The following is a 27,279-nucleotide window of genomic DNA, read 5'->3' on the forward strand; positions in this document are numbered from 1 at the left end:
TTTCCTTAAGCCACATCCATAATCTTTTTTATAACAGTGTGAGTTAATAGTCATGAAGTTACCTCACATACACCTTGAAGGGAAATAGTCATATTATTACGCCCTCTTCAAAAGATTAGTAGCGTACTCCACTGAGTAGCTGCAAAAATATGCTCTTTGAGAAAAAAAATCACAAAATCATAAAGCAATTAAAGAGCTGCATCTTGGACAAGGACATATGATTCAATCTTGTCATAAGACTTAACACATATGAATCTCCAAGCTCATTCAGGAAAACAACAAGAATTCACTAAAAGGTCCAGTTTTGAGCACATTATCACAAATCAGCCATGTGGATATCATAAATCACAGCAGGTTAAACTACCCCAAAGATAATGATGTTGTCACTTGTCCCTTTCACCCACTCAAATGCGCCCAATTTGTGCCCCACTCTGCATCATTCATTTGCCAGATGGATGGAATGTGTGCTTGGTTTGTAGTCAAAATTAGTGTGTACAAACTGGAGGGGAAAGTTGTGCTGGTCCAGAGGGTATATCTTCAAAAAATAAAACTGTTCATATATTTTCAAGAAAGAAATTAAATACTATGTCAGTGTATATAAAAGTATATATACAGTGTAAATAAAAGTATATATAACAGTAAATACTTTTTCAAGGACTGTCAAATATAGGAAAACTAGGGCTGGCACATAAAGTTCCCAGCAAATAAATGAGTGTTCATTCAAATGAAAAAAAAGGAATTTTAATCTTTTCCACTTTTACTTGAGGGCTCATTTTTAGTTTTTGGTTTTTTTTCCTAAACCGCTAGAGCAATCAGAAAGTCATAAATATTGAAGCTCCACTGTCAGTCTAAGGAATGTTTTATGGTATCTTAAATAAAAAAAACAATTCTGATTTTTGTGGGAGAGACTCAACTACCTGCTTGCTACCCTCTACGTCGTTACTAAATCATCAAAAATGATGAGAGACTTTAAAGGTGCTTCAGATGCAGGGCCATGTCTGTTCAATGGGTAGTCAATCTCTCCAGCCTCACTGGGAAATGTAGAAGATGGAGATTTTAACTCCAAAGGTGCGTTTTCTTAGTTTACAAAGCTCATTTAATTTTTCAAAAACGTGCACATTTTATGTGTGTACCTATGTAAACTGAGGATTCCAGCTGACTTCCAAACACACACACACACACACATACACACAGTTGTGTGAATAGCTTGCAGTCCTCTAAACAGTGCACCAGTGTGTGTATTATAGAAACAAATGCAAATAATTAGTACCTTCTGTTTACCTAGCATTACAGTCTGGTTGTGAGAGACAAGATAGCTATATATGAAACCATCCGAGGACAATACAGGACACCAAGTAATTGTTCAAACGTATTGTAAAGATATATACAGGTAGAGGGAGGAGGAGTAGGGAGGGCAACATAGCTGTTGAACTGAAAGAGGACCTTCAAGGGCACCTCAATTAAATGAACAAATTTAACAGAATAGTGGTTCCCAAACTCAGGACCAGTAACCCAGAGCCAGTTCCTGGACCAGCTTTCACCCAGCCTCAGTGAACTGAGAAAAAAAGGATCACAAAGCTACATATACTCAATTTAATGATATCTTTTTATGCAGCAATTAGAGACTTTTTTCCTTTTTTATGACAGAATACAAGATAGATTTTTATTAACGCCCTTATTTGGCAAAAATAAAAATTAGCATCCTTCTGTCAGTTCCCATAAAATGCAAAAATCCAAGACAGTGACTTACAATTGATCTTCCTCTGGGAATCAGAGTATCCACTCATCATGAATACAATTAGATATTTTGCTGAGTCAGCATCCGGTCCAATGTTTGTATACTGGGCATTGTTGTAGTATCTTTTCACCAGGAACGAACTGCCAGTCCCTGAGGGAAGGGATGCTAATCCCTATTGTTGTAGGGAGACGAGACAGTCCCCAGGGCTGTAGTGACAGTTGTCCCTTCCTGGAGATGACACTGTCCTCATCACAGAAGAGGGAGCAGCTCCCCAGCAAAAGGCCCACCGAGCCTCTGCACGGCGGAAGTGGCTGAGGGGCAGGTGGGTGGAAGACTCCAAGGAGACCCTTCATTCTGATGGGTTGTGAGGTGAACCACACACTCTGCCCAAGGAGCAGCCATATTGGCACCTCACAGACTTCTCTGTGAATGCTAGTGCTTTGGGAGACAGTCAAAGCCATTGGACCTGAGATCAGTGGCTCTGTGAACAGGACATGACAGAGGGGCAGAGCCGTCACCCCATGGATAAACATACTAGCTGACTGTAGCACAAGGGTCGTCCCACGGATGCGACTTTACCCAAAGGAGTTTCCCCAGGAGGATCCCAAGCCAGTGAAGGGTAGCCCTGCCGACTGTGAGGGGGGCTGTCCTGGAGGCTCACACAGCTGTCCTCCCTAGCTCCAAAGGAGGACAGCATGGGACACAAAATTGGAACCGATACTCTAAGTTTGCAAGGGGTGTGACAGAATGCGAATCAGAGGATTGTGTACTTCTGTGGTTTGCCACTGACATGGTATTAATAATATTTTCTTTTCTAAAATATCATCTTGCATTTTATGGCAACCATCATCCAAGTTGCAAGATAAAGCTATAAAACAAAAGAAGTCAAACCCCGTAAAACTCCGATTGCACAGGATGGCCTATAGAACTTGAAAATGTAACTCACATTAGAAGGGATAAGGTTAAATGTCAAGTGAGCAGAGCTGGGATGGTGAACTGAGACCGGACTCGCCAAGGTTTACCCCTCCTACCATAGTGCCCCTCATAGGGAGGCTTGGAGTAAACAGGGGCAGCTGGAGCAGAAGGGTGGGGGCTCCAGCCTGAGTTCCTACCTGTAGGAAGGAGTAGGCACAGACAGTGAGAAAGGATTGTGTTTGGGACCTATGGAGCTAAACCAGGAATGTACCTTGGAGACAGACTCTGGAGGACCCCATGTCCAGAGAAGGGTGTATTTTTCTTATAAATTGTGGGGAGGTACTCATAGTTTTTGAGCAGGAAATGCCAGGATAAAAATAAAAGGGGTAAAAACAGGTCAACCAACAAGTAAATATTTAGTGGGAGAAAGACTAAGGAAAATAACATTTTGAATGTAAGAAGCATTTGTAAAAAAAATTTCCTAAAAGGTTTTTATTGATTTGCCACACTGCGGTGAGAGAGAGGCCAAATGTGACTATGAGGTTTTCATCATGGCTTCTAAGAAAAAATCATATCAGTACAAAAATGGGGACGCGAGGAAGGGGAAGGGGGAAAATGCTCAGATTGGTTTTAGGTAAGGAGGGTGAGAAGCAACTGCCTTACATGAGCTCAGGGAGAGCCAGATCTCTGGAGACTTGCACAGATTTCCCATCTAGAATTCTGAGAGCCCACAAAAATCAGATTTTCTATATCAATAAATGTTCATTTCTGAAAAAAAAAAAAAGTATTTATCATGCCAGGCACTATGCTAGAGCCTGGAAGGATAAATGATGAACAAGATAAATATAAACTTTAACTTCTTTTTTTTTAAAGATTTTATGTATTTATTTGAGAGAGAGAGTGTGTGTGCGCGCACACACACAATCCTGGGGGGTGGGAAGGGCCAAAAGGAGAGGGAGAAGCAGACTCCCCACTGAGCAGGAAGCCCGATGTGGGGCTCCATCCCAGGACCCAGGGATCATGACCTGAGCAAAGGTAGACATTTAATCGACTGAGCCATCCAAGCCCCCCAAACTTTAACTTCTCATAACTAATGGCCCTGATTACGAAAGTCAGGTGGCATCCACACAGTCCAGCAATCTACATAACAATCGGAATACCGTGAGGGTGAGCAAAGGTTAAATAAATGTAACTAAACTCGCTATGGAATGAGATCTGTATCTTAGATACTTATTTATAAACTATTTTGTGGAGATTATAATGTTATCATTGTGATTATGATTTTAGAGAAGAGGAGGTAAATCTCATAAATCACATCTAGCATTATTTAACACATAGCGATATATGTTCTATATTAATACATAATATTTAATGATCCTACAGGCCACACTGTGATCTACATCCAAGTTACAAATGTTTTTCACCTTATGTATTTACCTAGGGTTTCTTGGCAGAATGCCATGAGCTTTGAAGATGTCCTATGGTTATTATACTTCATGGGCATGAAGGTTAAACCTGAGGTCTGAGGGAGAATGGTGGTTTTTGCCTCTGTCGGCTATGAAGTGACCTCTTAACCTATTTCCCAAGTTGTCATTAGTCCGGTGTCATATCCCTGGTGACATCTGGTTCTGCTGACTCCATAGATCATCTCAGACTGTTGAAATTAGTCAGGGTGGAGGGAGGTACAGAGGAGGAGGAGTGGGGAAGGAGTGTTTCAATGTCAAAGCCGGACCACCCCAAGTCGATTAGTGAGTGCCCCCTCATCATTCACCCCGGTGTCGGCTATCCCGGTCTGAAGCAGCTGAAATGGAAGAACACAAGATCTGACGTATGCCCTCCCTCATTTATGTCAGAAAAATATATCAGTCGAGGAAAAGCTTTAGCAAGACCAAAATGACTACTTTGATATCAGAAAATAAAATCACCAACAAGGCTATAAAGTATGGTGATGAATGAGAAATCTGCTCCCACAAATTGACCTTTCTCCCCCTGATGATTATAAATCAGTTTACTCTCATAAAACTGCCTGGCAAATAGGAGCTGTAGCATGACAACCTTAGCCATCAACGGCAGCCAGCACTTCTTCCTGTTGCTCTTAAAACTATAGAGTTCAGGTGCATTATCTGAAACTATCACTGAGTTCGGGGACACGGCAGCCTATCATGGGCTTTCTCCCAAAAAGCAGGAAAATGATGAATTCTTCCAAAAAGACTCAGCCTGCATAAATGGCTAGGACTTCCATGCAGAAGCAATTCGTCTGAAAACAATAACTATCTCTAACTCTTCCTTACAATATAACAAAAAAGGCAATAAGACTGTCTGATACTGAGGGCCAGAACTAAAGATGATTCACATACTGCAATCATGGGTTTGCTTCTCTCCCTTCTCGGCCACATTTTAGAATATAATATCCTCTCTTTAGATGGGGCTGTTTATTTAAGAAGTCCAAGCATCTTTCATAAATAATATTTCATCATTCTTCATGAGAGTCTCCCTAAAGAAAACAACCATAAGTTTATTATGCGACGATAATGAGTCAATAAATCCTTAAGATATGATGAGTCCATTGCGTGTTATGAGGAGAAGGGTCATCTCTAAAGCCTCAACAGAGGCTCAGGCTGGAGAAATTTTTCAATCAATATTTATCAATTGCCTACCATCGAGACACATAGAGCATGCTACATGTCCTAAGCCAATAGCATTGGGTCATCCTTTTGTAATGGAATGTCACATCACCAAGGACATCGCCCCATACTGGAGACAAGTTTCTGGCACATGACACTAGTAGAGCACTCATACTCACCCTTTAACAATGGCCCTTTTTTGGACACTGGACGTTTTATGCTTGTTTTGCATAAGAGGAAAACAAGGCAAAGTAAAACTACTCTGCCAAGGACCCAGACAGAGGAGTTGGGAAAAACACGAAACACAAACTTACTTCTCACTGCTTGACCCTCACTTGTTCCCTTAACTCCTAAACCAGTGGTATCAGAATTTTTTTTAAGTATCCACATATGTTTTGTCTGTTTAACAAATAACAACAGAATCACAATTGTCCTTAAATTTTTTTAAAAATATGGAGCTAAAACATGGAATTTGCATACCAAACATAGAAACACTAAACAGAAAGTGAAGTATCATGAGAACATGTGAGGTAAAAAGAACCACATTATTTTAAAACTCAGCAATTTTCCACAAAGCTTCTCAAAATGAACTTTTAGTTTGATTTTCTTCCTATTCGTTTGCTCTATATCGTACCCGCCCAAAAACTCCCACAGATGCTATCAATTTACCAGTTAAAGCATTCTGCTCAATTTCATTGTTTCAAGTATTCCTCAGTGCTTCCCCAGGTTTAGCTCAGCTATGACTTGTGAATCAAGTAGCTAATGCTTTCTAATGTGCAAAATGGGTCTTGGCATTGAGACAAGCAATCTCTAATCCATAAGGACAAAATTCAGCATTTCCTGAGCTATCTAGTGAGGACCAATATTTCCCATGTGTTTTTTGTTAAGCCTATTGGAAGACTTTTTTGGCGGTGGGGGCGGGGAGCATGTGTGAGTGGAGTATGGGGGAGGGGCAGAGGGTGAAGGAGAGAAAGAATCTCAAGTAGACTCTATGCTGAGCCCAGAACCCAACACAGGGCTGGATCTCAGGACCCCTAGATCATGACCTGAGCTACCCAGATGTCCCAAGCCTTTGGAAGATTTTATAGGATAAATATAATATTTAAATGGGGATCCTAGGCATCTACATGACAATTAGCCATCATGATTAATCATACTCTTACTCTGTCATTCTTAACAAAATTAAAATCGGAATGATTTTCTCTTTCCTGTGGTACCTTTTCCAGTCTGCTTTTGGCTACTCCTTCTCCTACCTAAAGCACCTTGGCACTTTATGTTATTAGTTAGCATTTATACAGATTTCTTTTTTCAAAGCACTTGAGAAACTACATGGTGAGCCCATTTGTGGGCTAGGGGAAATTATAATTGCGTTTTTGTCATTATCCCCATTAGAACCGAACATTTTCCTGCATTCACAACTCCACTGGAGCCTCAGAAAGGAGAAAGCTTGCTTAGATAAAATAGGACCCTGCTGCTACAAAATTAACCTACTGAAATTTAAGCAAATTTAAATATTTTAGCATGCCATAATCTTAATAACCAAAAATGCAACTCTTGCAAGAGGAAGCCCGGCAGGCTACTTTCTAACTCCACCTTTCGGGACCCCAATGGGATGATGAAGCCACGGGAGCACCTTAATGGGAAGCACTCATTTTGTGGAATTAGCTTCTTACCGTAAGATGTGTAAATGCACAGTGACTCTGTGCTTGAGGCCTGTAGTATTTCATTTCTGTTCTGATCAACTTTGGGTTTTTTTTAATGTTATGTTAATCACCATACATTACACCATTAGTTTTTGATGTAGTGTTCCATGATTCATTGTTTGCGTATAACACCCAGTGCTCCATGCAGTACGTGCCCTCTTTAATACCCATCACCAGGCTAACTCATCCCCCTACCCCCCTCCCCTCTAGAACCCTCAGTTTGTTTCTCAGAGTCCATAGTCTCTCATGGTTCGCCTCCCCCTCCGAGTCCCCCCCCTCTTCATTCTTCCCTTCCTGCTATCTTCTTCTTTTTTTTTAACATATAATGTATTGTTTCAGAGGTACAAGTCTGTGATTCAACAGTCTTACACAATTCACAGCACTCACCATAGCACATACCCTCCCTAATGTCTATCACCCAGGCGTTCTGATCACCCTTGTTTCTAATAGTTTATTAGTTCGTGGCGAGAACTCCATTTCCAGGGGTATAACATACAACATGGTGGCCATAGTCAGTATTATTAGAATGTGTATTTGAAAGTTGCCAACAGGGTAAATCTTAAAAGTTCTCATCACACGGGAAAAAATTGTAACTGTGTGGTGAGTGACAATAACTAGACTTAGTATGGTGGTTGCTTTCCAGTGCATACAAATATGGAATCATTATGTTATACGCTTGAAACTAGTATGTCACATGTCAATTTTATACACACACACAAAAAAAGAATTCCATTTCCAACTTCAATTCCAGCCCAAGTATATCTCTTTTTGATGTTACATTTGAAGTAAAGAAAATAGTTCCATTTGATATTCTATAGACTGAGAAATGGTCAAAACCAATTGGCAGCTCTGTGGTGCCTGGATGCTTTTAGTGTTCTAATTCTGAAAACAGCTTATAAAAATAAAATTTCACAGATTACCTAAACTTTGAACAGATATGAATTCCAACTTTAGGACCCTACATAAGCTATTAAAAACATAGAGTTTTTTTGGTCTATTTTGACAGTATGAAAAATAAAACAGGTTGTACTAATAACAAATGGAATGAATACTGTAGCAGCATTTAGTTTAACCACAGTTTGCTTGTGGTAGATGTTCACTATTACGGAACAAAACACTTGATACTCTCTTTGGTTAATGGTTAGAAGTGCTGGTTGTGATTTATTTTTTTTAAAAAATAGTAATTGTGGGGTACCTGGGTGGCTCAGTCAGTTGAGCATCAGGTTCTTTATTTTGGCTCAGGTCATGATCTCAGGGTCCTGGGGTCAAGCCCTGCATGGGCTTGCACTCGGCAGGGAGTCTGCTTGAGATTCTTTCTCTCCCTCTGCCCCTCCCCCGCTCTCTCTCTCTTTCTCTCTCAGAAATAAATAATAAAAATAATAAAAAAAATTAAAAAAAGCAATTGTATTAATAATTATCTACAAATAAAATCATACTGCCTTTTTTTAAGATTAATTTTTTTGACAGAAAGAGAGCACAAGCAGGGGGAGAGGGAGAGCAGGCTCCGCACGGAGCAGGGAGCCTGATGCAGGGCTCGATCCTAGGACCCTGGGATCATGACCTGAGCTGAAGGCAGATGCTTAACTGACTAAGCCACCCAGGCACCCCAAACTGCCTTTTATACTCAAGTTGTGGTAGCATGAGACACCATGGCTTGATTGCCAGAAATGGACACCCTTCACCTTATCCTCCTGATGTCTCTAGATTTCCCCAAAAGGCTTCCTCCCTGCGTGCTTACATACCTGTTTGTCAGATGCAGTACCCGCTCTGCCTCACCCATGACTTGCTTCTTCTTTGTGCTCCCACTTGCCTGTTTCTTGCCTGGGAAGCCATTGGAGAAGCCACACCACCTCCACCATTCAGAAGAAGAGCATCAACTCCTAGTCCATGGTGCTGTCTCTGGAGAAACCAACACTTCAATTCTCAAAGTGCCAGAACTTCTCTCAGTCCCGGATAGACTCAGGAAGGTTGTCCTTTAGCTGTGGGCTAGCTAAAAGAAACAGAAACCACACTTTCACTTATGTCCTATCATTCCACATTTTGCTTCTGAGGCGAGGTCATAAGGCATCGCAGCTTCCACCTTGATTGCTTGGATGGCTTGATTTGGGGGAAGCTAGCCACCACATCATGATGACACTCAAGCAGCCCTCTAGAGAGGCCCATATGGAGGAAACCTGAGTCCTCCTACCAATAGCAAGCACCACTTTATCAAACATGTAAGCCTCCTTGGAAGAAGATCTTCCAGCCCCATTCAAGACTGAGGGTTCTAGAGGGGAGGAGGGGGGAGGGGATGGGTTAGCCTGGTGATGGATATTAAAGAGGGCACGTATTGGAAAAAAAAAAAAAGATAACTGCTTCTTTAGCCAAAATCTGACTGAAACTGATGAAAATCCAAGCCAGATTGCCCAGCTAAACCACTCCCAGTTTCCTGACCCACAGAAACTGTAAAATATTTTTAAAATTGTTTATTATTAAGCCACTCCATTGAGGGTAATTTGTTATGTATTGATAGATAACTAATACAGCTCTTCCTGTTTAACAACTCTTCAGGAGCAGCAATCAGTCCAATTTTAAGGGACATGATTACCTCAGGTGGTCCACTTGAAGCTTAAACATTAGGCAAGTTATGCCTCAAAGATACTATCAACAGGTATCAAAAGGCAACTCACTGAATGGCAGGAAATATATGCAAATCATATATCTGATAAGGGATTAATATCCAGAATATTTAAAGAATTTCTACAACTCAGTAATAACAAATAAACAAGCAAGCTGATTTAACAATGGGCAATGGATTTGAATAGACATGTCTCCGAAGAAGATATACAAATGGCCAATAAGCATGTGAAAGATGTGTAATATCACTAATGATTAGGGAAAATACAAAACAAACCCATGATGAGATACCACTTCACACCCATTAAGATGGCTACTATTGAAGGGAAAAAAAAAAAAAAAAAACAGAAAATAGTGCTGGAAAGGATGTATAGGAATTAGAATGTTTGTACATGGCAGAAATGTTAAATGTTGCAGCCATGGTAGAAAACAGTTTGGAGGTTCCTCAAAAAAATAAAGATGTAATTACCATATGATCCAATGATTCTACTTCTGAGTACATACACAAAAGAATTGAAAGCAAGGACTCAAACAGATATTTGTACACACATGTTCATAGTAATAGTCAAACATAGAAACCCAGTATTTGCTTGACAATAAATGGACAAGCAAAATGTGGTATATATATATATATACACACACAATGGATTATTATTCAGCCATAAAAAGGAAGAAAATTCTGACATATACTACAGAACGGCTGAATCTTGAAGACATATGCTAACTGAAATATGCCAGTCACAAAATAACAAATACTGCATGATTCCTCTTATATGAAATATCTTACATAGTCAAATTCATATGAAATAGAAAATAGAATGGCAGTTGCTAAAGACTGAGGAAAGAGGAAATGGGGAGTTATTGTTTAATGAGTTTAGAGTTTCAGTTTAGGAAGATGACAAAAGTTATGGAAATGGATGGTGGCAATGGTTGCATAACCATGTGAATGTTTTTAGTTTTTTGGGAGGAAAATTAAGGTATTTCATTTGTTTGTAAAAATACTCATCAGAAGTAGCTAGAACATTCATTCAAATTGTATTTCACATAATTTATGCTAAAGAGAGAGCATTTTTTTCCATGCCTTGGCAAATTGTAATATTCCTTTTTTAAGTTTGAGTCACCTTCCAATATTTAATCCTTTATGCTTTCAATGCTGTGAAATATCTACCATAGTTCCTGTGATGTGAAGTTTTTGATGGTATCACTTTCTCTAGGACAAGTATTTTCCTCATTATGACAAGAAATACACTCTTGCTAAACTCCCTGGCTATATATCTAGAGTCTCTCAAATGACAGCAATGTTAACATTTCCATGGCCAGTCATTTCTCCTAGAAATTCTATTTGAATTTCACTTTCAGCATTATCACTTTTTGCTTTTTTGCTGCTCTTTCATCTTTGTTAGCCAAGTCTCTCATTTTGATTATCCACTTTTGTAAAATGTCATGTCATGTTTATCTATAGGAAACAAGGACAAAACACAACTATGTTTCTGACTATGTGTGAACTGAAAAACAGATGTGAACTGTGTATGAACTGAATAGCAGATGTGCCATGATCAATCACCAACAGACTTTGAAAGAAGTGATGTAATTGGTCATTGATCATAATATGCATTTATTATTTACATAGTGATTTGTGGTTTGAAGAGCTAACAGCAACATGTGTTCCTTATACAATTACTCACAGTTAACATACCATAGCAACTGAAATCTGAACTGTGTTGTTGGAAGCATGTGAATGTTTCTAGTGCCACCAAACTGCACATTTAGAAGTGGTCAAAAGGCAAATTTTATGTTACGTATATTTTACCACAGTGAAAAAAAATAGGCAAACTGATTCTAAAATTTATCTAGAAATGCAAAGGACCTAAGATACTTGATAAAGAACAAAGTTGGAGGACTTACATTACCTGATTTCAAGCTACAGTAATCATGACAGTAGTATTGACAACAAAAGGATTAATGAAAGAAAATAGAGTTGAATTAGATACTTGCATATGGTCAAACATTTCTAGAAAAAAAACGAAGAAGAAAAATTGTGAGGTTGGGGAGATATGACACTCTAGGCACTTACACCTAGAAGGAAAGATTGATAAATTGGACTCCACTGAAATTAAGATCTCCTGCTCTTCAAAAGGCACTGTAAAGAGAATAAAAAGACAAGATACAGACTGGGAGAAAATATTTACAAATCACATTTCTTTGTAATATAGTTTGAAATCAGGGAGCATGATATCTTTAGCATTATTCTCCTCTTTCTCAAGATTGCTTTGGCTAGGGGCACCTGGGTAGCTCGGTCATTAAGTGTCTGCCTTCAGCTCAGGTCATGATCCTAGGGTCCTGGGATTGAGCCCCACATCGGGCTCCCTGCTCTGCTGGAAGCCTGCTTCTCCCTCTCCCACTCCCCCTGCTTGTGTTCCCTCTCTCGCTGTGTCTCTCTCTGTCAAATAAATAAATAAAATCTTTAAAAATAATTGCTTTGGCTATTCAGGGTCTTACATACAAACTTTAGAATTGTTTGTTCTATTTCTATAAAATATGCCATTAGGATTTTGATAGGGATTGCAATGAATCTATATATTGCTTTGGATAGTACGAACATTTTAACAATATTAATTTTTCCAAACCACGAGTACTAGTATATCTTTCCATTTATTTGTGTCTTCTTCAATTTCTTTCATTAATGCCTTGTGGTTGTCAACATACAGATTTTTCAACTCCTTAGTTAAATTTATTCCCAGATACTTTATTCTTTTCAATTCAGTTGTAAATGGGACTTTTTTTTTAAGATTTTATTTATTTATTTGACAGAGAGAGACACAGTGAGAGAGGGAACACAAGCAGGGGGAGTGGGAGAGGGAGAAGCAGGCTTCCTGTGGAGCAGGGAGCCCGATGCGGAGCAGGGAGCCCAATGCGGGGCTCCATCCCAGGACCCTGGGATCATGACCTGAGCCAAAGGCAGACACTTAATGACTGAGCCACCCAGGTGCCCTGTAAATGGGACTCTTTTTTTAATTTCTCCTTCAACAGATTGTTATTAGTTATAGAAATGCAACAGATTTTTGTGTATTGATTTTGTATCCTGAAGCTTTACTGAATTCATTGATTGGTTCTAACAGTTTTTTGATGAAGTCTTTATAGTTTTCTATATATAATATCATGTCATCTACAAATAGCAACAGTTTTACTTCTTCCTTTACAATTTGAATGACTATTTTTCTTGCCTAATTGCTCTGGTTAGTATTTCCAATACTATGTTGCATAAAAATGGCAAGAGTGGGCATCCTTGTCTTGTTCCTGATCTTAGAAGAAAAGCTTTCAGTTTTTTGCCACTGACTATGATGTTAGCTGTGCGTTTATTATATATGGACTTTATTATGTTGAGGTGCATTCCCTCTGTACCCACTTTGTTGAGAATTTTTGTGATAAATGAACGTTGAATTTTGTCAAAAGCCTTTTCTGCTTCTACTGAGATGATCATTTTTAGCTTTCATTTGTTAATTTGGTATATCACATCGACTAATTTGTGGATGTTGAACCATCCTTGCATATCCCTAGAATAAATTCCACTTAATCATGGTGTATGATTGTTTTAATGTGTTGTTAAATTTGGTTTGCTAATATTTTGTTGAGGATTTTTGCATCTACATTCATCAAAGATATTGGCATCCTTGTGGCATCCTTGTCTGGTTTCGGTATCAGACTTATACTGCCCTCATAAAATGAGTTTATAAGAGTTTCCTCCTCTTCCGTTTTTTGGAAGGGTTTGAGAATTGGTATTAAATCTTCTTTGAATAGAATTCACCAATGAAGCTGTCTGATCCTGTACTTTTTTGAGAGGTTTTTTATTACTGATTGAATCTCCTTACTAGTAATCAATCTGTTCAGATTTTCTATTTCATCATGATTCAGTCTTGGTAGGTCGTATCCATCTATCCATTCCTTCTAGGTTGTCCAATTTGTTGGCACATTATTGCTCATAGTAGTCTCTTACAATCCTTTGTATTTATATGTTATTAGTTGTAACTTCTCTTTATTTCTGATTTTATTCATTTGAGTCTTCTTTTTTTTTCTTGGTGTATCTAGATAAAGGTTTGTCAATTTTATTTATCTTTTCAAAGAAACAGCTCTTAGTTTCATTGATCTCTCTACTATCTTTTTAGTTTCTATTTCATTTATTGTGCTCTAGATTTTACTATGTTCTAACTTCTACCAACTTTTACTATTTCCTAACTTTTACTAAGTTTCTTCTTTTTCTAGTTCCTTGGGCTGTAGAGTTAGGTTGTTTATTTGACACTTTTCATGTTTCTTGACGAAGGCATTTATTGCTATTAACTTACCTTTTAGAACTGCTTTTGCTGCATTCCACAAATTTTGGTATGTTACATTTCCAATTTTGTCTGTCTCAAGATATTTTTTTTATTTCTCTTTTGACTTCTTTGACCCATTGGCTGTTCAGTAACATGCTGTTTAAACTCCAAATATTTGCAAATTTTCCAGTTTTCGTTATATAATTAATTTTTAGCTTTATACCACTGTGGTCAGAGAATGTGCTTGATATGATTTCAATCCTCTAAATTTATTAAGACTTGTTTTGTGGCTTAACATATGATTATCTCAGAAAATGTTCCATGTACACTAGAAAGTGTGTATTTTGCTACTTTTGGGTGGAATGCTCTGTAAATATCTAGTCAGTCTATCTGAGATGTCATTTAAGGCTGATGTTTCCTTATGAATTTTCTATCTGGGCTATCTATCTGTTGATGTAAGTGGAGAATTAAGGTCCCCTACTATTACTGTATTGCTATCTATTTCTCCTTTTAGGCCTATTAATATTTACTTTATATACTTAGGTGCTTTTATATTGGATGCATAAATATTTACAAATATTATATTCTTTTGTTGGACTGACCCCTTTATCATTATATAACACCCTTCTTTGTCTCATATTACAGTTATTGTAATAGGACAAAATCTCTTTTGTCTGATGTAAGTATAGCTATTCCAACTTTCTTTTGGTTTCGTTTCCATGGAATATCTTTTTCCATCTCTTCACTTTCTGTCTGTATATGTCCTATATCTAAAGTCAGTCTCTTGTAGGCAGCACATAGATGGGTCTTGTTTTTTTAATCCATTCAGCCACTCTATGTTTTTCGACTGAATAATTTAGTCCATTTACATTTTAAGTAGTTATTGATAGGCATGTACTTATTACCATTTTCTTAATTGGTTTTTTACTGTTTTTGTATTTCCTCTCTGTTCCTTTCTTCTCCTGCTCTCTTCCTTTGTAGTTTGATGACTTTCTTTAGCAGTACGCTTATATTCCTTTCTCTTTGCCTTTTCTGCACTTACTATAGGTTTTGTTTTGTGGCTATTATGAGGCTTACATATAATAACATATCTATAACAGTCTATTTTAAGTTGATAACACTTAAGTTTGATCCCATTCTAGAGCTCAACATTTTTACTCTCCCCAACCATGCTTAATGTTTTTAGTGTCAAATTTTACATCTTTTTATCTTGTGTATCCCTTAACTAATTATTATAATCATAGTTATCTTTACTAATTTTGTTTTTTAACATTTATACTAGCTTTATAAGTGAGTAATCCACTACCTTTACTATATATTTATCTTTCTAGTGACATTTATTCTTTCATATATGTTCTTGTCACTGAAGAGTGCCCTTTCTTTTCAGCATAAAGAAGTCCCTTTAAGATTTCTGTAAGGCCAGTTTAGTGGTAATAAACTCCCCTAGCTTTTGCTTGTCTATAAACTCCTTATCTTTCCTTCAATTCTGAATGATAATTTTGCCAGGTAAAATATTCTCGGCTGGAAGTATTTTTTCTTTCAGCACTTTGACTATATCATGCCACTTTCTTCTGGGCTGCAAAGTTTCTGCTGAGAGAAGGAAATGAAAATTCAAAAAGATATATAAACCCCCATGTTAATTTCAGCATTATTTATAACAGCCAAGATATGGAAGTAACTTAAGTGTCCACTGATGGATGATTGTGGTATAAATATACAATGGAATGTGATTCAGCCCTAAAAAAAGAATGAAGTCTTGCCATTTGCAACAGCATAGACAGACCTCCAGGGTATTATGTGCTAAGTGAAATAAGTCAGATAGAGAAAGACAAATACCACATGATCTCTTTTACATGTGGAATTAAAAAAAAAAAAAACAAGCTCATAGATACAGAGAACAGATAAATGATTGCCAGAGGTAAGGGATGAGGGGTGGGAGGAATGGGTAAACTTTTTTTTAGTTTAAATAAATTTTTTATCACATTTCTAACAAAAGACTTGTATCCAGAACATATATAGAATTCTCAGAATTCAATAATAAGAAAACAAACAACCCAATTTTTAAATGGGCAAAAGATTTAAATAGGTAGTTCACCAAAAAAGATATACAGATGGTAAATAAGTACATGAAAAGAGGTTTCACATTATTAGACATTAAGGAAATGTAAATTGAAACCATACTTTTATAATGGCAAAAATAAAAAGACTGACCGTATTGAGTGTTGAAGTTATGGTTTAACTGAAATGCTCACACAATGCTAATGGGAATGTAAAATGGAACAACCACTTTGGAAAATAGTTTAGCAGTTTCATTAAAAGTTAGACTACTTAGCATATGAACCAGACATTCCACTTCAAAATATTTACCCAGTAGAAATTAAAGCAAATGTCCATACAAACACTGTTCATAGCAGCTTTATTTGTAATATCCCCAAACTGGAAAAACCCAATGTCCATCAATAGGTAAATGGAGAAATGAATTGTAGCATATCCACATACTGCAATATAATAAAAAGAAATGCATGCGACTACATGAATGAACTTAATAATTATGCTTAGTTTAAAATGCCAGACAAAAAACACATACGTTATGATTCTATTTATTTAAAAGTCTAGAAAATGGGTAGCTCAGTCATTAAGCATCTGCTTTCGGCTCAGGTCATGGTTTCCAGGGTCCTGGGATCGAACCCCGCATTGGGCTCCCTGCTCCGCGGGAAGCCTGTTTCTCCCTCTCCCACTCCCCCTGCTTGTGTTCCCTCTCTCGCTGTGTCTCTCTCTGTCAAATAAATAAATAAAATATTTTTTAAAAGTCTAGAAAATATAAATAAATAAATAAATCTAGAGAATACAAACTAAATTATGGTGGCAGAAAGTAGATCAGTGTACAACACCAAGAGTGAGCCCTAGTGTAAACTGTGGGCTTTGGGTGATGGTGTGTCAATGTGGGGTCATCAATTGTAATAAATGAACCACCTGGGTGGGAGATGTTGATAATAGGAGAAGCTATGCATTTGTGGGGGCAGGGAGTAAATGGGAAATCTCTGTACCTCCCCTTAATTTTGCTGTGATCCTAGAACTGCTCTAAAAAGAAAAATAGGTCTTAAAATTTAAAAAAAAAAAAAAAAAAAAGATCAGCAGTTGCCTGGGGATGGTGGTAGAGGTGTGTAAGAAAGGAAACAGAGAGCGGGATTTCAAAGAGGCATATGGAAACATTTGGAGGTGATGCATATGTTCATTATCTTGATGGTGATGATGGTTTCACCTATATATACATAAATCACAATGTGCCAAATTGAACACTTTAAACATCAGCAGTTTATTGTATATCAATTATTCCTCAATAAAGCTGTTTTTAAGATTAAGCTTACATGCATTTTTTAATAAGATGCTGTTAAATAATTTGGGGAGTTGTTCTTTGTCTTATAACTAAAGGCTACATCAAACGTTATCAGAAACGCTACCATAAATATCTAAAATATCCAGCCAGAAAATAGAATAGAGATACAGCTAAATTATCTCAAAAAGCTCAGAGCTGGTAACCAGTTACAAACAGCTCACATAGCCTTGGGGAAGAAGAGAGGAAAGTGGCTGTCAGACAAGCCTCCCTTTTTAGTTCTGGATTAGCCACCCTCTCCTTATGCTGAAGGATTCCCACTGACTTCAAAGAAGTCCTTAGATCATAGAGAGCAGTGCTAGGCTGAATGATTGTAGTGAGGTTGAGGCTCTCTTAAAGAGATTCTCTTTTGAGCTGTAGCCAGGATGACACTATCACTTTATCAATGATAAGAGGGCTTTGGGTGGGACTCCAGAGCTACTAAAGTACTCTGAAGCATCAAAGAGGAGAAAAGAAATGCATTTAAATCAAGGCAGAATTTTTAAAGTCATGGGATAGTGATGCAATTCCTTGCTGGAGGAGTGTCTGGGACAAATAAGAAACTGTTTCTGTGGGAGATTGGCTTGGCTTTGTTAGCTACCAGCCGTTGCTGGGGGGAAAAGCACCAAAAAAAAACAAAAGACAGCTGAAGAAAGAGAAATCTATTATAAACCCATCATAATACAATAGCTTAATATTGACACAAGCACAGCATGTGGGCTGGGGTCAGGCCAGTGCACATGTAAGGATTGCATCCTGCACAAAGCAATGGAGGCACACGAGGAGGTGAGGTGGCCCAGATAGTACAAGCATGGGGCAGCCTCCTGGCCAGACCATCAACTGCCAAATAATCTGCTGAGAAACTGAATAGGGATCGTATTTTTAGGATAATTAAACAGCAGGGTCTAAAATGTTGTTGGCAGAAAGAAATAATTAGTAGAGAGATTTCTGCAGTGTCATGAATCAGCAGGTATAATGGAACTATCTGTTTTCTTCATGTTGCTCAATAAAGACGATCAGTCAGAGCCGGAAATCTGTTCTTATAAACTGAGCTAGAATGTGATTTAATGTCCCTGGTAAAATATCAATTCAAGGACCTGATGAGTGTTAGAATTAAGGAAAGATTTAGTGTCGGATAATGCAAAGAAAACAAGACTTGAATTCTAAAGACCTCTAATATAAGGCTGAATGCGTTAAGTGTGTTAATAAATATTTGGGCAACACCGAGAAAAGACAGATTAATCCCAGTTTGGGTTGAACAGAGGAGCATGGGGTAACACACAACCACTGAGGTTGACATAAAAAGAGATGATGTTATCAATGTTTTGTACGTAGAAGGTGCACTTCATTTATCACTCAACAATTAGGAAGGTCGGCAGTTTTTAAAAAATAGAGAACTAAAGACATCTTCATTTGCTTTCTACACGGAAAAATGAACGTATGCTTCAGCTCCAGTAGCCCTCCTTCTCCAACTGTTACAAGACTTCCACGCTGGATGAAAAACCAGCAGGTGAAAACCTCTTGGATTCACCTTGAGTAGGATGGGGCCCTCTCCCCGAGTCTCCCTTGTCCACACGCAGAGCCTGGCTGGAACTCAGTCCAGATGGGTGGAGACAGAAGGCCTTCAGCTACTTACTTGCAGAACGAGGTTAACAGTAAACCCTAAATTGTCCATTCCAGCCATGCTGAGCCCTCACCTCCAGCTTCCAATTAGCGCTGCTGTTATCTTAAATGATGTGGCTGCTTCCCAGATAGAGGGCCAGTGGGATCCCACCTGTTAGAAACAGAAAAGCAGTGGGATTGGGAAACATATTTAGATCAACTGTGCATTACAGCAGGCTTCTCTGCAGACAGCCTGAAACTTCTTCGGAGTCATTTCCACAGAAGCAAAACATTCACTATGTATTGATAATAGCATCAAGATATGCCAGATGCAAAATACAGTCACTTAATGAATTGAAAAAACCTTCATGGAGCACATATTATATGCGTATTATATATATCGGCAGTAAGGTCGCCAGATTTGGCAAATAAAAATATAGGACACCCACCTAAATTTGAATTTCAGACAAATAACTTTTTAGTATAATTATGGCCCATGTGTTAAAAGATAAACTGAAGCATATTAAAATTTTTAAGGGTTTATTTGAGCAAAAGTCTGTTTGGGCCATGTCAAACTGGAAGTAATTAAGGGCAAAGACTTATATAGAGAAAAATACAAAAGCAAAGAAAGGAAATAATTTGAATGGCTATAGCTTAGAGCCTAGTTGTCTATTTGTGATTGGTTGTACCGAGTGTTTTGATTTCATAACCTTGAAACATTTCCAGGCTTGGATTTTGGGTTGCATAGGTAGGCCACCATAGCTTTAGAGCCACCTCAGTCTAGTGGCCTCCTTGTTTAATTTAATTTCATTTAATTTAATTCAATTCAGTTCAATTCAATTCAACACATGTAATATTAATAATACAAGCATTATACAACTATTAATTGCACTCATATTTTAAAATTATTTGTTCTTTACCTGAAATTCAAATTTAACTACATGTCCTACATTTTATCTGGCATCTCTAACTGGGAGGAATAAGAAGAGAGTTTCTGAATGGGTGAGATCAGACTAATAAGGGGAAGAAGGGCATTGAAGCAGGAGAAACCGTATGGACAAAGCCAGGGAATAACTGCATTTTTTAAGTGGCAATGAGCAGAGCAGATCCCATAAGCAGAGGTCTCTTGGAGGGGAATAAAATTCAAGAGGACTGTTAGGGACTCTCTGGAGATTGTCTTGAACAGTGGGCCACCCTCCTACAACAAAATGTTCAATGAGGCATAACTCAAGAGCCAGCTGTCGGATTTCTTTTAAGTGAGTCATCTTTGCCCAGTAAAACACCTAGAAAGGACATTTTGGCTATGGAAGGGTAGGCCTCAGGGTTTGGCCAGGATAAACAGGGACAGACAATGAGAAAGCTGAATCACTCTGCATGAAAAGGGAGAAGAAACGATGACATTCTAGTGCAGTCCTACTAAGGAGACATAAGGGGAAATTTTGAGGACAGCAGGATGGTAGGGGGTCAAAGACAGAGAGGGAAATTTTGGCCAAGGAGAATTCTCTATAGCAGCCAAAGACTATGAAAGAAGTCAAATATCCCACCTTACGTCATCTGCTGTGCTTTGTCGTCTGAGGCCCTGCCACCACCCTCAAATCTGCAGTCACAGTCCATACCTTAGTGATCTACCTGGGGGGTGTTTGAGACGCGAGGAGAAGCACACAAGTGCCCTGCTCAATGCTCTGCTAGACAGAAAAGAGAAAGCAAGCCTGGGGCAAGATGGCAGTAGGAAGGAAAGGTCCCCCAACAGGAAATCGAAGTTTTCCTTGATTTCCTTGATTTCCTTTGTGTGAACACAAAGCCCTGGGAATCCACACAGATCTTGAGGAAAACAAGGATGTGTAATTTGTAGATGAAGCAATTCTATTTAAATCTCAAATAACAGGAATCCCAGCTAACACCTGGCTCCATGTGTCTAAGACAACCTTGATAGATCCAACTTCAGATACTTTGGGAATAAATGATTGCACATATAGATCTTCCAGAGTCCATTCTTTACTCTTTCTTTTGTCTTGATAACTATTTTTTGGACCCTTTAGCATCTTCACCAATGTTCATTCAATCAGTCCTAAGGAGAGATGGGCCAACTCAGGTTGATTTATTTTTCTCTTTGTTACCATCTCTGGCAAGAGATGTGATTGGATGTCTCAACTGCGTGATCCTGTACACGTGTACACAGCTGCAAATGTTTAAGTGAGAAATGCTGCTTTGCTCCTTTCCTATTACCTCCATGTATTTGGATGAGTGTATATACGCTCCCATATAAATACCTCAATGAACTCAAATGTGTATCTGATTATTTCATTTCCTGGAATGGGTGAATTTATTCTACAATCTACAAAAGGCCAATGAAACTTTTGCAACTGCTTGTAATATTTCTCAGCTGTGGTTCCAATGCCTTCCCCAAAACTAAGTACTAATTGCAGTGGCAAATGAACACAGTGTATTGTTACTTCCAGAATAATGACTTCAGAATGATATTATTTGGCCAGTCACCTGCACCGATTGGGAGTGAGGACTATTTCTTGACTATAATAAGCGACTCTTTAGAAAGTTTCCTCCTGGTAGGAAATTCAATTCAGAGAACAGAGCGTCTGTAATGGAGGAGGTCTAATGAGTCATTGGGAACATTAGAGAATGGGCAAGATGTTGTATTTATGTTTTAAATGTTTATGTAACGCTCATTGCTGGAGGGAAACTAGCTATTACAGTTTTTGCAATTCTCATGCTGTTTCTCTTTTCCCATCTCCTGGAAAGCTCCAAAAAAGGGATGATTTGACATTATCCCTGGAATACATTCATGATCCTGCTGCTTCCTTTAGAGTGTTTGGGAAATCAGCAAACCTAACCTGCAACCAAGTTTATTTTGATTTGAAAAGGACATGATAATGCAAAAGCTACCAGGCTGGTTCCCCGGTTAACCATACTGGTTAGCTTCCCTAAAGTTGTGGACAATTTGACCAGCATGCTGTATCCTGCCCCATTTACTTACTGATGATGCTTATCCTGGCTAACATTTATCATGACACCTCGAGTCATTTCCAGTTGAATGCACCTGAACTAATCAGCTCCTCTTTGAGTTTTATAATCCCTATTTTTATTTCAAAAATCCAAAGTAACAGGGGCACCTGGGTGGCTCAGCAGGTTAAGCGTCCGACTCTTGGTTTTAGCTCAGGTCGTGATCTCGGGGTCGTGGGATCGAGCCCCGCGTCGGGCTCTGAGCTCAGTGTAGAGTCTGCTTGTCCCTCTCCCTCTGCTCCTCCGCCCCCCACCTCAAATAAATAAATAAGTAAAATCTTTTTTAAAAAATCCAAAGCAACAAATATCTATGCTTTGGCACCAACACTTTTTAAAAAATTGTTCCTATTTCAGTGCCTTTACCATTGGATATATGCACACACTATGAATTTGTTCACATTCATTTATAATATATTTTTTAATTCAGCAATTAGCATGCCCAGATGAGCACGTACATGTGCTTGGAATCATTCAAGGTGCTGGGTTTTTAAATTAAAAAACAGATCTATACGTAACTTCATGGAATGTACAGTCTAATAGTGCTTATTTACACAAGTCAAAATAGATAGCTTAGTGACAAAGCTATCCGAATTTTCAAGGCATGTCTCTACTTAATAAAGTAATTTTCTCATTACTCCTGGGTAATTTACCTCTTTGCCTCTGCTTTTTTATATTCCCCTGCCTTTATTCACTTTCATTTATCAGGGAAGCGTAAAGTAGTGGAAATTAAATATTTCCATTTTATATAATAATTGGATTTTAGGATAAAGGTTGGAACCGCAGCCTAAAATCTAATTTGAATATAAATAAAGTTTTAATATTATTGATTAATTTTTTTCCATTCTATCTTTGAATCTTTTTGCTAATCATAAAAATTGTCTGTCCAAGGACAGATAAAAAATACCAAGCATTTCATGCAGAACATTTATCAGAATGAAAGGTCAATGGCGAGATGATGTTGAAGACTCATACGTAAATGTTACAGGTGTGTGTAGTGCGTGGCGCCATCCCGGAGCAGAAGCCTCCACCATCATCCATTTCCTTATCTTTCTCCAAACAAATCAGGCAGTTCAGAATGTGTGGCAAGGGCTAGAATATGACAAAACAACATTGGTTCTGACTCTGATCGTCTGTCGAGGTAAACTGGAGTCAGAGGAGTGGAAAGTGTCATGGGCAAGACGGTGCTGTTGGGATGTCAGGCCGCACAGCGATGGCAAGCAATAATCCCTCAGAAAAAAACTCTTACACTCTCAATGTCAGGAGTCTTGGAAAGGAAGGAACACGGAGACAACCAAGAAATCAGAGTAGTCTTTGTAGCACTGTCTCTTTTCTGCACCTTACTGTATTAACTGAGCCCTTCCTCATGTCTACTGGCAACCAAAAGCAACCAAGGAGCGCGTGGAAGCAAGTGGAAGGGCAGGGGGAGGGGTGCATGGAGACAAGCTCAGATGGAAGAGAGGCCCATCAGGGACACTGGAGGTAGAGGTGGTGGGACAGAACAAGAAAAGGGTACAATCTTACAAGACTGAGATATTTGGAGACTCTGACTCCTGGCAGACCTCTGGGCATATTTCCAGGCCTTAATTAGGATTCTGTAACAATCTTTAAGAGAAAATGATTTTCCTAAATATCACTAGTTTTTCCTTTAGTCACTTATGCCTGGATCTTGTTAAAGTTTCCAGCCATTCTGCTCACTTTATCTTCTAAGTACAAATGAGAAACTGAAAGGGTCCATATCACAGCAACTGAGTACTTGAAATAAGACATTTGAACACAGGGCGCCTGGGTGGCTCAGTCATTAAGCGTCTGTCTTCCGCTCAGGTCTTGATCCCAGGGTCCTGGGATTGAGCCCCACATCGGGCTCCCTGCTCGGCGGGGAGTCTGTTTCTCCCTCCGCCTCTGCCTCTGCCTGCCACCTCACCTGCTTGTTATCTCTCATTCTTTCTCTGTTAAATAAATAAAATCTTTAAATATATATATATATGCCTGAAGGGGTGTCGGAGCACATCTCATCTCAGCTAAAGGCGACAGGAACAATTCAGTTCATCTGTGGCCAAGCCCAACACTGGACCTCCAATTACTTTCTGCTAATAATAATAATATCCATAATACCTAGTGTGTGCTGGGTACGAGCCCAACCACTTTATAGATGTTACTTCACTCAATCCTACAACCACTCCCATGATGTAGGTACATATTACTATCTGTACCTTCCCAGGTGAGGAATCTGAGTCCTGGAGTGGATGAGTTATTTGCTCAATCTCAAAATTGATGAAAGGACGGAGCTTCCTCCCCGGGGCCCACACGGTCTCCCGCCCCTAAGGAGCATGCTTATTTCCCTACCATCAGCCTCCTGCTTCCTTCACCCATGGAAACATCTGCAGAGAAGACCGGCTAGTTGGTGCTTCATTACGCTTCATTACGCTTCATTCTGCAGTAAATTACTGAATTCTGCTTAGCAGATTTGTACATAGAAAATATCATCAGAACATAAGGTCTTGAATTTAGTAATGCTGGGTTGTCTCTGTAATTGGGAGAGAAGAGTAACAGCTTGTTTGTCCTCATTCTTTCCAAGATCCTAACTGTTCCTTGAAATGGTTTAAGCAATTTGATGCCTAAGAAGGACATCATTATCTCCAGTTTCAACTCTAGTTCTGTGTGAAAAATAAAGAATTTATAATCATGAAATAACAGGAGGGATGAGAAAGTTGATGTAATCGTAAGCTGAAATTTTACTGACTCTAATAAATTATCGCACTGGCAGTTGAACCCTATGCCAGAAGCAGAAATGTGTGCAGGGCCTCAGACGAACCATATCGCACCCCCTTGTAGTCACGAAAACTCCCATTTATTAAAAAGCCACCAACCAGTGCGGCCTGCGGTTGTCGAACTTCTGGTATTTTTCCAAATCTAGTGCAACCAAAATCACCCTTTGAGTGCCTAGGTCAATAAATGACATTCTTTTCTGCTGCACAGAACCTGAAGCGGGTGGCTGAGACCTGGATGGATGAATTCGCCGAGTACATTTACCAGCGGCGCCCAGAATACAGGCACCTCTCCACCGGGGACATCTCCGCCCAGAAGGAGCTGCGCAAACAACTCAAGTGCAAGGACTTCAAATGGTTCATGGCGGCAGTGGCCTGGGATGTGCCTAAGTACTACCCTCCGGTGGAGCCCCCACCGGCTGCCTGGGGGGAGGTGAGGAGAGGCTGCATGGAACCTGCGCTTACCTCAGCGCGTCCTTCTCTCCCGGGCTCAGGTGGTGGGGGGGACTGCCGAAACCTCAGCTCCTCTGCCCTTCGGCCAAGTAAGATTAGCTTAAATCATCTCAGATAAATCAATGTCCAACTGTTGATTTTTTTAGAAATTGCCAGGGAGAAGCATTCATTCAGCCCTCAGCCTTGAGAGTCCCACCCAGAACCCTTGGCCGCTATTGACTTCCCAAATGGATTTTTTTTAATACACCTAGAAAATATTTTTATTTGAGATTAGTGACATTGCCATAAGAGCTTGCAGAGAATGCAAATAGCTGTCATGCTACCGTGTCAATAAGTGTGACCTGATCTCCATGATAAGAATCCTTCCCCGTCCTCCATGCATAGCCTTGTTGCTATTGGTGTATGCAAGGATGAGGTGATGGAGCGGCTTGACTATTTTCTTAGCCGGAGGTGCTATGCAGAATCACGAAGAAATGCATTTCCATAAATACCCACAGCTGTGGCACATGCAGGAGCCACATCGGTTGCTTCAATAAGCACTAACCTTTCCACCTCGGAATGCTTCTTTTTGATTTCACTTCGTGATGTAAAACGGAAAGAACTGAAGAGCCCCAGTTTCCAAATTTAAAATATCTACCTTTTGGCATAGAAAGGACTATTGTGCTGGGTGCAGTTCCGTTCAATCCTATTACTATAGACTTCTCCTCATAGAAAAGTATATGCTAAAGCAAGGACTAAAATTGGATAGGGTGGATTTATCCTAGCAATTGAATCTGCTTTTAGCAGGAGGCTATGAGGGGGAAATTGCAGGCTGGGCGGGATGCTAGCGCTGTCCTCGTTCTCAAGGTTTTCAGAAGCCAGGGGGTGACTATAGTGCTTTGTGGGGGAGCCTTTTCATCATTATCCTTGGTCTTGTTGTGTGGGGGAGAACATGCATTAGCCAGGTCGCTGTCTGGCCTGTGGCTTGGCAGAGCTCTGAGTACAGGTTGCCCCAGGGCATGGCAGGAGTGGCCAGGAGTGAGCAGCGTTCTTGGGTGGGCAGTCCCAGCTCCCCCTGGAAAATGTTTCGTGTGCACTGCTTGTTGTGCCACGAGGGTCCAAAAAGATGTCATTCTCTACCTGTGCCTGGGATACCCGAGGAACGAAGGAGAGAGTCAAGGTCAAGAACATCACTGCATGTTCCGTTGCCGAATGTTTTTGAATGTGCGCGTGGTCCTAATACTGGCTGCTCAAGCCTGTTAGGGATCTGATCTGATACTTTGCGTCTTGAACATTTCATTAAAGCCTCCCTGGAATATTAGTCATATTAGTCTGCTCCTATTCGTTTTAGCTATCTACCATGGACTTCATTTCTAGCGGTGGAAATGTAAAGTAGACCCCAAGAAGAGCTTTCTTAGTCTAATGCATGGTAGGACACAGGAATTTGTTGCTCAATAAGCAGGAAAGTGCCTTTGTAAGGTGTTTTTGGTTCAGGTTATATCTACCACCTATGGTAATTTAAATGCAGTCTTGCCTTAGTGACTCAGAAATATTCTCAAAGACCTCACAGCATCACTGTGTGATCCGCAGCCAGTTAAAATCTCATCAAGCTTTTCTCCATTTTCTGTGGAAACATATATTTTGGTTCCTACGTGGTTACTACTTCAGCTGCAACAGGTCACATTTTCCCTTCGAACCTGACTAAACCATAACCTGTATTTATAAAGCACCTGGCTTGGAAACAGACTCAAAGCTTCTTCCACTGATGTTCTAAAAAAGATACGACTTCCCCCAGAAAAATCAGAATAATCATCTGAAGGCCAGGTAGGCTATGGCAGAAGGTTGTTATTCATTACCTTTGACTGCCTTACACGTTTATGTGGCTTGCCTGGCCCATGGGAACACTTGCATTCATCATTTCTGGTCTACACAATTAGGCATTGAGAAGATCAGATTTTTTTTTTTAACACGATGGCAAATTTCTTTCCCCAAAGCTTCAGCACATCAAACAAAAAAAGGTCATATTTAGGTTTTGGGAAAGAGGAAAATGGGGCTACAGTTCAAGGGCTAGTTGCATTCAGTTGCATTTGTTCAATGAAGGTGTGGTCCACAGAAAGAATAAAAACCTGGAAGATTGGAGGAAGGCAAAAAGAAAGGAAACCAACAAGTGACGAGGGTTTGGA

At 39.3% G+C, this 27,279-nt stretch overlaps 1 protein-coding gene across 2 annotated transcripts in view; it reads left to right on the top strand.

Moving 5' to 3' along the window:
• Positions 1-27,279, top strand: part of GALNTL6 (polypeptide N-acetylgalactosaminyltransferase like 6) — a 1,190,952-nt gene that overhangs the window by 1,097,846 nt on the left and 65,827 nt on the right. For both annotated transcript variants that reach the window (XM_078069438.1, XM_078069439.1), the window contains one exon: positions 24,876-25,097. In XM_078069438.1, coding sequence (XP_077925564.1) covers positions 24,876-25,097 — 222 coding nt within the window. The remainder of the gene's footprint in view (positions 1-24,875; positions 25,098-27,279) is intronic.

This window comes from Halichoerus grypus, chromosome 3, assembly GCF_964656455.1.
Source record: "Halichoerus grypus chromosome 3, mHalGry1.hap1.1, whole genome shotgun sequence".
NCBI classification, from domain to species: domain Eukaryota; kingdom Metazoa; phylum Chordata; class Mammalia; order Carnivora; family Phocidae; genus Halichoerus; species Halichoerus grypus.